We start from the raw sequence: 13,353 nt of genomic DNA, 5'->3' as shown, positions 1-13,353 counted from the left end.
TCTGACTTCCGGCCTCAAGAAACCTTAGAATTCAGCTTAGAGCCAAAGACTTTGCTTAGAGGTTGTTTCTTTAGATCTCCTCATTTAACAGATGAGAAAACGTAAGACTGGGGCTTAAGTGACTTGGATCAATATAATTACCATAAAATGAGGCGTTGAGAAGAATGGAAGCAGCACCTCTTGTCAACAATAACCTCCAGCTCTCTAAATGAATGTGAAAAAGAAGTAATCTCTTAAAATTAAAAAACAATTTAAATTTTTTAAGGGGCAAAGATCTTTCTAAATTGTAATATCCATCTTTGAAGGTAAAGATTAGGTCTGTTGTTTTCAGCATACGTTAAAACATATATCACCTTGGTAACATGCCCTGGCTTCCGCCGGCCGATAAGGATCAGCTGCTCTCGATGAGAACCACATTTCCCGAGGCCTTCAGTTTTAAAAGTAAAGAAGGATAGCACTTCACTTTTGAGTTATGGTGACTAGAACCCATCTGGGCACATTTAGTGGGTTAATTTCAAGAGGCTCCAGGCTGAATTAAAATAGAAGTAAAAGAGAAGATGGGGGTCCGGGATGGTTTCCAGCCTGAACAGCACCCTGAGCAGGAAGGGGGCGGGGGGTGTCTCTGGCTCTCCCCCAGCTTTGTAAATGACTTTCCTATTTAGGGTGGACTTTCTCCTTGCTACAATCCCCATGCTCTCTTCCATTTCCTTGTTGTTCACTCTGTTCTTTCCTTTGTGGTTTCTCCTCCTTGGGGAGTCTGAGGGCTTTGCCGATCAGCCCTGCTCCTGGCATGCCCAGCAGCCGCAGGAGAGCCCCGGTTCACCAGACTTTGAAATCACGGCCTTCTCCTCCTCCCACCCAATTTAGGGGAAGGAAACCCAGGTTTCCTGAGGACGGTGAAAGGCTAGGCACTCTCATACATGCCATTTCCTTGGCCCCTCCCAACACCCTGCCAAGTGCTTTGTTTTTACTGATGGAGAAACAGAAGACTAAAGCAAGTAGGAAGCAAGGCTGGGGTTCAAACCCATGGCTGTCTGAGTCCCAGCCTTTTGCCGTCCTGCTTCTGGTTACGCAGGGTTCGGGATCGTGGAACGTATTTTAAAGCAGCACTCAGAATGTAAGTGTGCGCGCACATTCTCGTATGATTTGTCCTATCGAGATTTCAGTAATGAAGTCAGCCTGGCATCTTCTGAAACACTTGTCAACAATACACTTCAAAGTGTTCATTCATAACACAGTGACCCTTTAGGCATAGAGGGTGTTTATCTGGAAGTCTCCCGCCAACTGGACTTCTGTTACCTTGGTAGAGATTTGGGACCGCTAGCCTTCTTAAATGGTGCCTTCTGATTTTCCTAGCCTCTCCTCCCCCCCCCCCCCCCCCCCAAATATCATCCCATAGTTAAAGTCATGGCATTTATTACTGTTACTCTTGTAGCTTTATCTTTACTTATGTCCTTCCTCTGTCACTACATTGTACCCCTTGTAAAGGCAGGGAAAGTGTTCCTCAGTGAAGAACAAAAATAGCATATTTTGCTCCCTTGTGCTTTGAGCAGTGAGTATTTTTAAATGAACAAATAATTGTATCCATGTGGAGATGCTCTGAAAAGAGAAAAATGAGATCGTCAAGTTAAAGACTGGTGATTTTATGTTATCCCACAGAATTTAGTCACAACCCATTTCAAGGTAGAAGGGGCAAACAAATCATCTAAGTACAAAACTAGATAGATAGCAAGTGGAAGGAGGACTAGATCAATTAAGGTCTTCCTACTTAGTGGCTTCATGTTGGTCAAAACCAAGCCTTATATTATTGGCTTCATGTGCCATAGTTGTGAAAATCAACATCTAGCCTCAGCCTTGCCAGGACCAGTGAAAATATCCTTGGAGCTACTTTGCCATTACTAACTCTTGACTTCCACCTCTTATAGGTACCAGCTTTAGAGAATGACAAGGTTAGAATATTTCCTCCTTTCTGTTTTAACATATTGGATTTTTATAACACTCAAATCCTTGTATTGTCTGGGGCTACCGGAAACTTAGATCAGTGGTTTTCAACTGCTGTGCTGCAAGAATTTTTTTTTAAACATGCAATACTGCCCTAGTCGGTTTGGCTCAGTGGCTAGAGCGTTGGCTGCAGACTGAAGGGTCTTCGGTTTGATTCTGGTCAAGGGCATGTACCTCGGTTGTAGGCTCTATCCCTGGCCTCTGTTGGAGTACATGCGGGAGGCAACCAATCCATGTGTCACTCTTACATCACTGTTTCTTTCTCTCTGTCTATCCCCATCCCTTTCACTCTCTCTAAAAGAATCAATGGAAAGTATCATCGGGTAAGGATTAACAACAACAAATATGTAATACCTGACTATTTAGTCAGGCGCACAGACCTCTTTCCCCCTTTTGTTTTTAGTTAAAAAAAAAAAAAAGAGGACAACAGCCAATGTAACAATAGCTGTCCAGTGTGGATGATTCAAAATTATACCGTGTTTTGTTTTGTTTTTGTCAGATCGGCAAAAAATAGATATTTTGCTGTGCCCCAGAATTTTAGTAATTAGTTTGTGTGCTGGGAGATGAAAAAGGTTGGAAATCACTGACTCAGATTGTGAGCTAGCGGTGGCTAACGGCACGTTTCAGCTCCTCAGTGTACTAGCTGTCTGACTTTGGGTAAGTCACTGAACTTCTGTGCTCCGGTTTCTCATCTGGGAGTTGGGATTGGGTTAATAATAGTAACTGCCCCATAGAATTGTTACGGTGCATGAACTAGTTCATTCATGGTTAGCGCTTTTCTGGAACATTGGAAATGGTCGATAACTGTTAGCTGTTGTGATGATCATGGAATGAATACACAAATAGCTTGAGCCACCTTTATGCCATCATTATTTTCTTTTTCTTGATAAGGAGCATGCTCACTGACATTTCATAATGAAGACAGTGATGGAGATACATTTCAGTGGGATCTGGAAGGTTTGGTTATGTAAACATTGGACCTCCCGGGTGGAGAAATTGGTGTGAGTGAACTCTGACTGGAGAAACCTGGGATTGTCCCAGGAAAGGGGAGGAATTCAGGTGGACTGCAGTGTAATGTGCTCCATGGGGAGCAGTGGGCGGTCCGGTAGGAATAGAGATTTGGGGTGAGCCCCTGGAGGTCCTGAGATGGCAGGCCAGGGTTTGGGACTGTGGGCCTTTGAGTACTGAGATCCCTTTGCAGGCGAGGCACAGAGGGGATCAGAGGGAACAGGACCTGGGCCAGGAGACAGCTGGGAGGCTGTTGAATTAGTAGGACTAGAGAAGAGGATGTGGCATTGCTAGCACTTCGGAATGGATCCAGGGGATAGGTGGGTCTCCAGCTTAGGTAAGTGCCGCTAACAGGCACAGGGAACTCTGGTGTAGGGGTGGTTTAGGATAGAGGAATATAATTTCAGTTTGGTGAATGTCAACTTGAGGTACATACAGATAGGATAACCCAAAAAAAAAAACACCCCTTTGATAGAAATTCAGAAGTGAATGCAGGCAAAGAGATCAGCTTCAGAGATAAAGCTCTTCCGTTCTGAGAGTGCTAAAGACAGAACAGAGGGGATTGCCGAGACCACGCCCACAGACTCAGAAGGAACCCCACATTCTTTGGACAGAAGCAGCTGGGGCACGAAGCAGGAAGCAGGGAGTGGTAAGCGCTGGAGTGCGGGGTTTGATTCCGCTGCTCTGTGAGAGTTAAACCTCTCCTCACATTTCCTACGTGCCTTCCAGTTTTTCAATCTGTTCATGGACCCAAGGAGAAATGCCGGTTTCCCTTTTCCCCATCACATACTGATGGGCAGTAACTCCCAGGATTCCTTTAATACTGGTCCGAGAATTAAATTAAAATGGCATTATAACATTTACATATTTTTTTTGTTACAAAGTTAGAAGGCGGAGACTCTGAAGACATACCTTCAAATTTAAAAAAAATTTCAGGACCAAACTGTTTTATAACCCTTCATTTTGTGTGTGGTTTTTCCGTGGGTATAAAAATACTCAGTGGATGTGGGGGTGGTTTCTCGTGTTTTGGAAATGGTGAGAATATGAGATGCTGAGCACTGGGTCCTGGGATGAGAGCTATAATTACTAACTGATCCTTTACCAGGATTGGCTCCTGGGTGGATATCTGAGTTTAAAAACCCAACGCTCCAGAATCCCGAGCAATGAACCACTCCCCCTCCCGATCCCTGGAAATTAAAATTGTGGCGGAGAGGAGAGGGAAGGTAGGATGATGGTTCTTCTGGGCCTTGTCTCCTCTTGTGCCATTTGCCGAGTGTTCGAATCAGGGATGTGACTGAAATGAAGGCTGGTGTGGCTTCTCCTAGCCTGACACACAGCAGCCACTGCACAGCTGTGATGGAAAGAGGTCTAAATATAACCCAGACTCATTTCAAATCCTCCTCCCCCAAGTCTTGGCGGATGTGGTACACGCCCTAAAAATACCTGCTGTCTGAACCTTGAGGTATCTGAAGAGGAAGGGACGGGTAAGAGTGCGGTATTTGGGGGCGGACGGGCCAGCTACCAGGCCTGCTGCCGACTGGGGCCTGCTCCGGAAGCTGTTGGTGAGCTGCCCACCGTGCCATCCTGTTCAAGGATAAGTGCCCACTCTTGAGGCTCGTATTCACTGTTGGCAGGTTTCAAGGAAACTATTCATAGACTGAGCATCTGTTCTCTGTCCCATTGACCTCAAGCCTGCAGCTGCCACCATGGTATTCAGGCAGCGTGATGGCTTTCAGTCTTGTTCAGAGAATCAGGATTTTAGAGCTGGCAAGGACCTTAGATATTATATTGTTCATAAAACAGTCCCTTAAAATCACTACGTTCAGGGAATCACATTTCTCTGCCTCTGTAGTGACCCTGGCGATTTGGACGTGGAGTCTCAGTCCCAGATTACTAAAAGAAATCCATCACATCGTTATCTAACACAAATAGGCAAAAAGAAAACCTACATTTTATTTTTTTTAAATGTTGACTAAGTGACCCTGGCCAATGCTTTTTTATTATTATTAAACTGTAAATTTGAGGCTCTTTTTCTTATCCAAATTTTAGCATTTTGAATATAAAGTTCATTGGCAACATAGCGAGAACACCAGGAGCTGAGTTTTCAAGAAGGCTTTCAGTACCTAGTTTCTGGAATCCCAAGCCATAACTGTGGTATTGTAACTGAAGGACTATCGCTGACCTCTGCTTTCCTGGGAAGGAAAGATTTTGCAGGTCATCTCCAACACCCTTGGGATGCCTTCAAAGTTATGGAGGCAGTAGGCATCTATATATATAAAAGCCTAAGCGACTGTTCAACCGGTAGCTGTGACGTGCACTGACCACCAGGGGGCAGACGCTCAACGCACAGGCATGGAAACATGGAACAGACTGATGAATCTCAGAGGGAAGGGGGTTGGGGGAGGGCAGGAAGAGATCAACCAAAGATCTTATATGCATACTGGAGTCCTGGTGCATGGATTCGTGCACTAGTGGGGTCCCTCAGCCTGGCCTGCGGGGATCGGGCTGAAACCCGCAATCTGACATCCCCCTAGGGGTCCCGGATTGCGAGAGGGTGCAGGCCAGGCCACGGGACCCCACCGGTGCACGAATCAGTGCACCGGGCCTCTAGTCATTTTATAAAACAGCATAACTCACCCAACTTTTGAAATGTATAACTGCCTAATCCTGCCTCCTTCAGTAAACTCTGAGACAGTTGGATGAGGAGCCTCGCTAGGAGCCAGGTAGGGGAGAGCAAAGAAGCCCTAAGAAGCCTGCCCAGCTAATGGGGGAGATGGGATCAGTTCATGTGCTGAGTGGTTTTAAATATGTGACATTATGGTAGTTGCAGAATTTCCATAGTTGTAACAAGAAGGTACCCTCCACTGTGAGCGTCTCAGAGCTTCTTCCATGCATCTGTAAGAGTGTTATTTAGTTTTTCCTGTGGGTTGAAAGTCATTTGAAAGTTTTTCTTGAGTGTTCAAAGCTACCAGAATGGTTGGAGTTTTTTATGTCTCGTACTACGTATCTGAAATAGTCACCTCTAGAAGTTCAATTTTTTTCCCTGGAACAGTGCACGTGTAACCGGGAGTAAGGTGTGCTGGAGACCATTCACTTGAGATTGGATGTGATTTTGTGGAAAGAGCGTGGCTTTGGATTGTTAATCCCTTCAGTTGTGTAGAAGCCAAGGAGGGTGTGGGTAGTGAGGCCAGCTCTTTCTCCCAGGCACGCCAGGAAGAAAGAAAGGGAGAGGGTGTTGTCCATGCGTGTGGTACCCAGGTGGCGCAGTTCATGGATTCTCAAACATTTCCCCTCTGCAATTCCAGAATGAAGAGCTCCGAAACTTGTCCCTCTCTGGCCATGTTGGATTTGACAGTCTTCCTGACCAGCTGGTCAACAAGTCGACTTCTCAAGGGTTCTGTTTCAACATCCTGTGTGTTGGTAAGTGATTCATCACCTGCTGCCGGGCATAGAGTCTGACCTGCAGCTGGCAGGTGCCTGTGAGAGAGACTCATTTCAGGGAAATAAGCAGAATGACATTTTCACTTTTTTTTTTTCATTAGTAAAGCAGAACAGTAATACCCACTGTCTATATGTCCCACCGTTACAAAGATTCTTGTATTTGGGTACATGCTTTGTAAGTTTTGTGGTGTTACTCAAACTGTTTTTACTTAGTGGTCAGTTTAATGTTGTTATTAAATCATTTATTTTCATTTTTGATTGGGGGAGGGACTTAGACCCTAACTAGACACTAGTTAAAAGCAGGAACTGAGATGTTCATACATAGTAAGACCACTCAGAAGCCTGTTAAGCATGTGTTGCCGGGGTCCCTAACTGCAGTGCACTAGTAACCTCCATTAGGGGTCTTTTAAAAGATATTCTACCTACAGTAAGTAAAATCTGAAACTACTCTGACTACTTTAATAAACTTACAGTGTTTAAAATGTTTGCTTTGAGAGCAAAGACAACTTACAATTCTGTTTCATATTTGAAGTAAACTTTGTGCCCAATTGTCAGATTAACCTTTCATCCTTAAGTTGGAATCTAAAATTGACCTAAATTTATTCCTGGTAGACAAATGGCAAAGGTCAAAGGGATCTGGCTTGCTTGTATTCTCAGTACATTTTATTCATACCCTTTCAAACATCACACATTAGCCTAGGCCACTGGCTGTGGTATTTTTCTTCTCCTCTCTAGTCATATCCCTTTTAAGCGAGAGGAGGAAGGTAGAAAAGGAGCTGGGAAAAGGGGGAAGGCAGGACTGCTCCCGGGACAGATGATGGCCTTTCCTGCGACAGGTCGCTCCGGATGAATGAGTGGCCCGGCTGAGCCACAGGGCAGTGGTTTGGACGGCACTGGTTTGTTGCCATTGTCCTCTGGCCATGTACCCCCAAGACTTCGCTCTGAGGTAGAGCAACAGGAATTCTGTGTTTCTGTAGAGTCCAGTGGACCCAGGCTTGGCAGAATGTACCAGACTCACTTCTCTTGTCCAAGGAAAGTGAAATGAATTTAGAAAAGGTGTGCACTCCATGTAAAAACCACCATTTTTTGCCCTGACCAGTTTGGCTCAGTGGATAGAGCTTCGGCCTGTGGACTGAAGGGTCCCAGGTTTGATTCCAGTCAAGGGCATGTACCTTGGTTGCAGGCACATCCCCAGTAGGGGATGTGCAAGAGGCAGCTGATTGATGTTTCTCTCTCATCGATGTTTCTAACTCTCTATCCCTCTCCTTTCCTCTCTGTAAAAAATCAATAAAATGTATTAAAAAAAAAAAAAGAACCACCATTTTTTAATATGATCCCCATGATGGGGAGGGGCAGGTGTTTCCCTGTTGGGAAGTATTTGAACATGTTGCATGCAGCTGCTGCACTGGGTGTTCATCAGCAGAAAGCCACCATTGATTGGCACACGGACTGGCTTGCTCTCTGGCATGAGGTCCGCGACCAGGCAGCCAGCTCTCCTGCTTGCTTTCTCCTTTTCCCTATGTGAAGTGAAGCCGTTTAACATTCAGCAGGGCGCCTCCTGAGTGGCAGCTAGTTCTACAGCGTGGCATAAATGAATTGCCTTTTCTCTTACAGTAAATGCTGCTTGCAGAGCCTGCAGTTCCTCATTAGCATAGCAATTTGTTGGCAATTTGTTGATTTTTTTTTTTTCTATTGAAAAGTGGGCTGAATTGTAGGCTGATTACTATTCTGGCTTCTCTTCCCTGCCTCCCCCAGCCTCGTCTACAAAATCGGCTTCACAAATACATGTGAGAGTTCTGTCCAGCCCCTGCAGGTTGGGGAACTTTCCAGGGGCACTGGGCTTGCTGGGTGGACCTGGTTTGACAGGGTGTATGTTGTGAAGTGGGTGTGTGGGTTCCTGGGCTGACCCCTTGTGTTGAATAAATAGCACAGGTATGATGCTGGTCGGAATTCCTCCCAAGCCACATCCGTGCTGCCCTGTTGGATTTGCAGAGCAGCTGCTATTTTGACTCACTTGGGTGGGTAACAATACCTATGAATCTTAGGTTTTTTTTAGATTCTGGTTCTATTCTTAGACATGTTTAAAATTAGTTTTTCAAACTAACAAAAATAGTACATACTTTCTGTTTAAAAAAAACAGCCCCCTCCTTTTTGTTTTTCACCCACATTTCCATTCCACAGAAATAACACTGAAATCCTTCTAGAAACTTTCTACATCGTTCTGTACTTGGAAATTATTTTTGGAGGCTTAAGAAACAACACCAGTTTATTACTATTAGTATTATCTTGTGGTTCTCTACAGGGTCAAGATGTGTCCCCCTGGGCTCCATTCAAGGCATCGGCCTACATTCAAGGCATTGGCAGGACCACAGTCCTTTCCAGAACCTCTAGGACAGCGGTCGCCAACTGGTTGTCCGTGGTTCACTGGTGGTCCATGAGGTCCGAAAGGTTGGCGACCACTGCTCTAGGGGAGACTACATGTCCTTGGTTTTTTAGCTTCTAGTGACTCTTGGACCCTCCATTTCCAAAGCCAGCAACATTGCACTTCTCTCTCCTTCTCTCTCTTACTGCTCTTGTAGTAGGAAAATTTCCATGGAGAATTGCTAAAATCCAGTTTAAACTCAGTTAAGACTCTTCCTCAACCCCCAACACTGAAAAGGCCATATATTGAATGGTGGCCTGAGTCCTCAGGGAGGGGGATGGGGTAAGCCCAGCTCCAAATACAAGAGGTTCCCATGGGGAAGAGAACTTGACCAGAAGGCAGACGGGCATGAGAGAGGCACACCCTGGGCAGGTACAGCAGCTCTTTCACAATTATATAAGAACTTATTAATTTTGGTTTTAGAGCTCATGCAGCTCATATTCTTCTCTGTGTGTGTTTTTTAAAAAAATATTTTTATTGATTTCAGAGAGGAAGGCAGATGATGGAGAGAGAGATAGAAACATCAAAGATGAGAATCATTGATCGGCTGCCTCCTGCACGCCCCACACTGGGGATGGAGCCCACAACCTGGGCATGTGCCCTCACCAGGAATTGAACCGTGACCTCCTGGTTCATGGGTCAAAGCTCAACCACTGCACCACACTGGCCGGGCTGTGTTTTCTTTTTCTCACTCCACAGTAAGTCCTGGCTGTCCTTCCCTGCCAGGATATCAAGCCAACAGATTCTTTTCTATAACTCTTTGGAGCCCTGTTGTTAGAGCCAGCATCAGCTCTTTGGGCCACAGGGGTGTCAGCATTAATATTAAGCATACTTATCCTCAGAGAGTGGAATGCATCAAATCTTTTTACCATAAATATTTTACAGCAAAATATCTGTATAAGAAAACAACTCTCTGCCAATCAATGGTCCATCTATTTTTAAAGTAAGAGTCTGTGAAAAAGGGTTCTAGCTTTTGACAGTCCTCAGAGGAATAGGTGTCATATTTAGCTTAAGAGCATCCATGGTATTTTCTTTCCTCCTTGTCATCCTACTGTCTGTTTGTAATTTTTTACACAGTATGTGTGTGTTTGCTGTTTACAGCACCATTAAATTATTTTCATGTGATAAGTATGGAAGGGACTTGAGGATTTTTTAAAAAGTTATGAGCCTAGTAAAGAAACTGATGATGTTTCTCAAAATTTGTTTTGTGGCAAGGTGTACCGTGGGTCACAAACAGAGGAAATGAACTGAGGCAGAAACGAATCCTGGCATGAGCTTAGTCTAGTTTTAGAGGCACTGAATTAAATGCCCGTTATCAGCATCCATCTCTGTGGAGCTCTGGAAAGAAATGTAACCAAGAGTGAGCGAGTAGTGTTCGCTTAACCGGGAAGAGAATTCTTGAAGCTAAACTGGGTACCAGAACACCCGGGAGTTCATAGTTCCCTCCCTCTCCATCTTGCTTGCAACACACTGAATCACCCCAAAGCTGCACTTCGGTTTAAATGAAGCCTTTTCTGTCTTCCCCATGCTGTATTACTCCAGAGAATCTAAATTAGTGTTCAGCCTTTCTTCACAATTTAAAATGTAAATATCTTTCCCATTCATTTTCCAAAATGACACTAGCTCTGCGAGAAACTTCAGCATTGATGCAGCCTTATGTGGGGTCTCTGTGCACATGCAAAGAGGGAGAAAACACGGCAACACCCCTCTTTGTAAGGGGAACCAGCTCAATAGCAGGGCCAAAGTAATTAACGATGCATTTTGAAAATAGATATTTTTAAAGTAACTCAACAATAATTGTGTTGAGGGAATGACAGGAGAGGAATAGAAAACTCACCAGTTTAAGATAATTTTAGTCAAGGCTGTAGTGTCAACATAAACTGTAGGATTTTACAATCAAATCGTGAACTTCCTTTAATCCCATCTTGCTTTTCTAGGAAAGCGTAGAAAGTGGACTACAGGGTGAAATGAATGAGTAAATGAATAAAGATACAATTAACCCCCCAAAGTAAAGTGAAGTCAGAGATAGAGTCAGAACTCAAAGCCATCAGACCTGCCTACCAGGAATGCGTTTGCCTTTCAGCCAGCGGTCAGAGCATGGAGGAAAGCCATTCAGCAGATATGTATTGAGCACATGCCATGTGCCAAATATGTTAAAAGTTTGACAATGACAGATTTATAGCATCTGTGAAACACAATTTCAGCTGGAAAAAGGTTCTCCCGGGGGTTTTCGGAAAAGATAAATGTCCCCACATCTAGGCCTAGGTTCCTGAGTGTCCCCGGGTCAGTGGGATGGATCCATGCGATGCCAAGTGTCACATGCTTTTCTTTCAAATCCCTCATGCAGGCTGGGGGGATCAGCCAAAGCATGTTTCATCAAAGGCGATTCTCTGAGGAGATAAAATGACACAGCTTAGGTACATAGCTCTCTGGTTGTCTGGTTCCAACCAAGAATAAAACGGAGAATCTTTAGAGCAGGTGGCAGACCTTCCTGCACAGTTACTTGGCTAATCATTCCAGTACTCGGCCTTGGCCGTCAGAGTGAAAATGCTGCATCATAGAGCAACTATTTGATCAATCTACAATTCCATTCTAATTAATTAATAATATATAGTCCTTCTGCTTGTTTGTTGTTGTTGGGTTTTTTTGCTTGTTTGTTCTTTCAATGTCCAACTAAGAGCTTGTAGATTTAAGTAAGCCTGAGATCAGAACGGAAGAGGCAGGGCTGCTTTCCACTGTGATGTGGGTGTCATGCTCACCAGCGTCTGTGGGAGCAGAAAAACAGAAGCCGTGGTGGGGGGGCGGGGGGGCGCTTCAGAAGTAAATCTCTAATTATTCTAACAACTAAGCATTTAGGTAGATGAATTTACAACAGAAACACACACACACACACACACAAAACAGCACACTCGGAAAAATCTACCCAAGTGGCAAATCTCAGCATAAGAGATCATCAGGATCATTTTTCTTCCCAATTAACTTTTAATAAAGGCCAGGTATTCTGCTAAGGAGTTTGGAAATGCTTCAACGTTGGTGTTAGTCATTCATTTTCTCAAAATATTGTTACCGCTGTTTAGTGTGAATTGGAACCTATGCCTGGTAGGCTTTCAGTTACTCAATTAGAATGAACAAAAATATTCTTCTCAAAGGTAGAGACAATGTCCTCCTTTTGGAGGCTGGAGAGAGGCCTCAAAAACTAATGCACTGAAAACTCTCCTAGTTCTAGGATTACTTTTATTCCAAAAGCTGTCATTTCTTACTGAACTGCTTTTGGTGAATCACACTGCTTCTGGAGTAGCTGTATCTAATTACAGCTCTGAAAAGCACAGAGCATAGAAATGGAAAGTAAAGCACTCTGAAATTTAAAGGAACAGTGGTTTTTCCAAACCATTGATTAACCCTGTGCTGTAAGTAGGGCCTGGAATGCTAATTGTTCATAATTTCCTCCCTAATGTAAATGATAAATTACCTTAAAAAAAAAAAAAAAAAAGCCTGGTGTTCCCGATTGACGCGTGCTTAACTAATTCTCAGCCAAGTCAATGAGATGGTAATTTCAGTCCTGTCATGGTAACCCAGAATCCCTACCAGGGTAATTGAAGGCTTTATTGCTGTCCTTAGGGAAAGAAAGTTGAATGGATCACTGTCCACAGACAGAACCTTTACCTTCTAAGGCAGTACTGCTGTCGTCCCTTTGTCTCTGGCCTGAAAATAGGTAAATCGTGAAAAGAAGTTTGCTGCACTTGAGAAAGGTACACATGTAACAGGTATGTAAATGCCTGGAGTACCTACCGTATCAGATTGCCTACCTGATTCTAAGTAACTTAAGAGTGGGAGCCCTGTTTTGTTTCTGTATCCATTACTCAATAACTTGGTTTTGCTCAAAGTTATTTTGTTAAGCCATGAATCATGGATATGAGCAGCATTGAGCTCTATCATGTTATGTTAGGGAGCACAGACTAGTATAGATTACTCTTACTACAGGCCTTTTTGGTAAGAACACTCAGGAAGGTAAGGAAGACAGGAAAATGTCTCAGCTGCTACACAGGCAGACTTCATGGAGATCTGGAATGACATTCAGGATGTTACCGAAGTTCACTCAGTGTCTGCTGTCTCTTTTTAGTCACCATTTTATGCCCAGCACCTATCCTTGTCACATAGTAAATGCTCAAGTATTATTAATGACTAGAGGCCCAGTGCACGAAAATTCCTGCACTGGGAGGGCAGCCCAGCTTGCCCTCTCTCATAGTCCAGGAGCCCTCAGGGGATGTCCTACTGATGGCTTAGGCCCGCTCCCCACGGAGAGCGGGCGTAAGCCGCAGTCTGGCCTTCCTCTGTGGGAGGCGACCGGGCTGATTAGGGGAAGGTGCTGCCCCCATCACCCCGCTGCTGCCACCACTGCCGGCCATGGCAGCTGCCTGAGCACCGGGCCTCGCGGCCACTGTGGCTTTGTCTGAATGGATGTCCAGAAGGCATCTACCCTA

General features: G+C 44.5%; 1 protein-coding gene across 6 annotated transcripts in view; it reads left to right on the top strand.

Moving 5' to 3' along the window:
- SEPTIN11 (septin 11) overlaps positions 1–13,353 on the top strand; it is a 96,527-nt gene that overhangs the window by 43,113 nt on the left and 40,061 nt on the right. For all 6 annotated transcript variants that reach the window (XM_070394402.1, XM_070394410.1, XM_070394428.1 and 3 more), the window contains exon 2: positions 6,315–6,429. In XM_070394402.1, the coding sequence (XP_070250503.1) occupies positions 6,315–6,429 (115 nt within the window). The remainder of the gene's footprint in view (positions 1–6,314; positions 6,430–13,353) is intronic.

The sequence above is a fragment of the Myotis yumanensis genome, unplaced genomic scaffold, assembly GCF_028538775.1.
Source record: "Myotis yumanensis isolate MYYU_CA2020_CCGP unplaced genomic scaffold, mMyoYum1.0.hap1 SCAF_1, whole genome shotgun sequence".
Classification (NCBI taxonomy): Eukaryota; Metazoa; Chordata; class Mammalia; order Chiroptera; family Vespertilionidae; genus Myotis; species Myotis yumanensis.
Note: the sequence above shows the minus strand (reverse complement) of the source record. Positions and strands in the feature narration are given on the sequence as shown.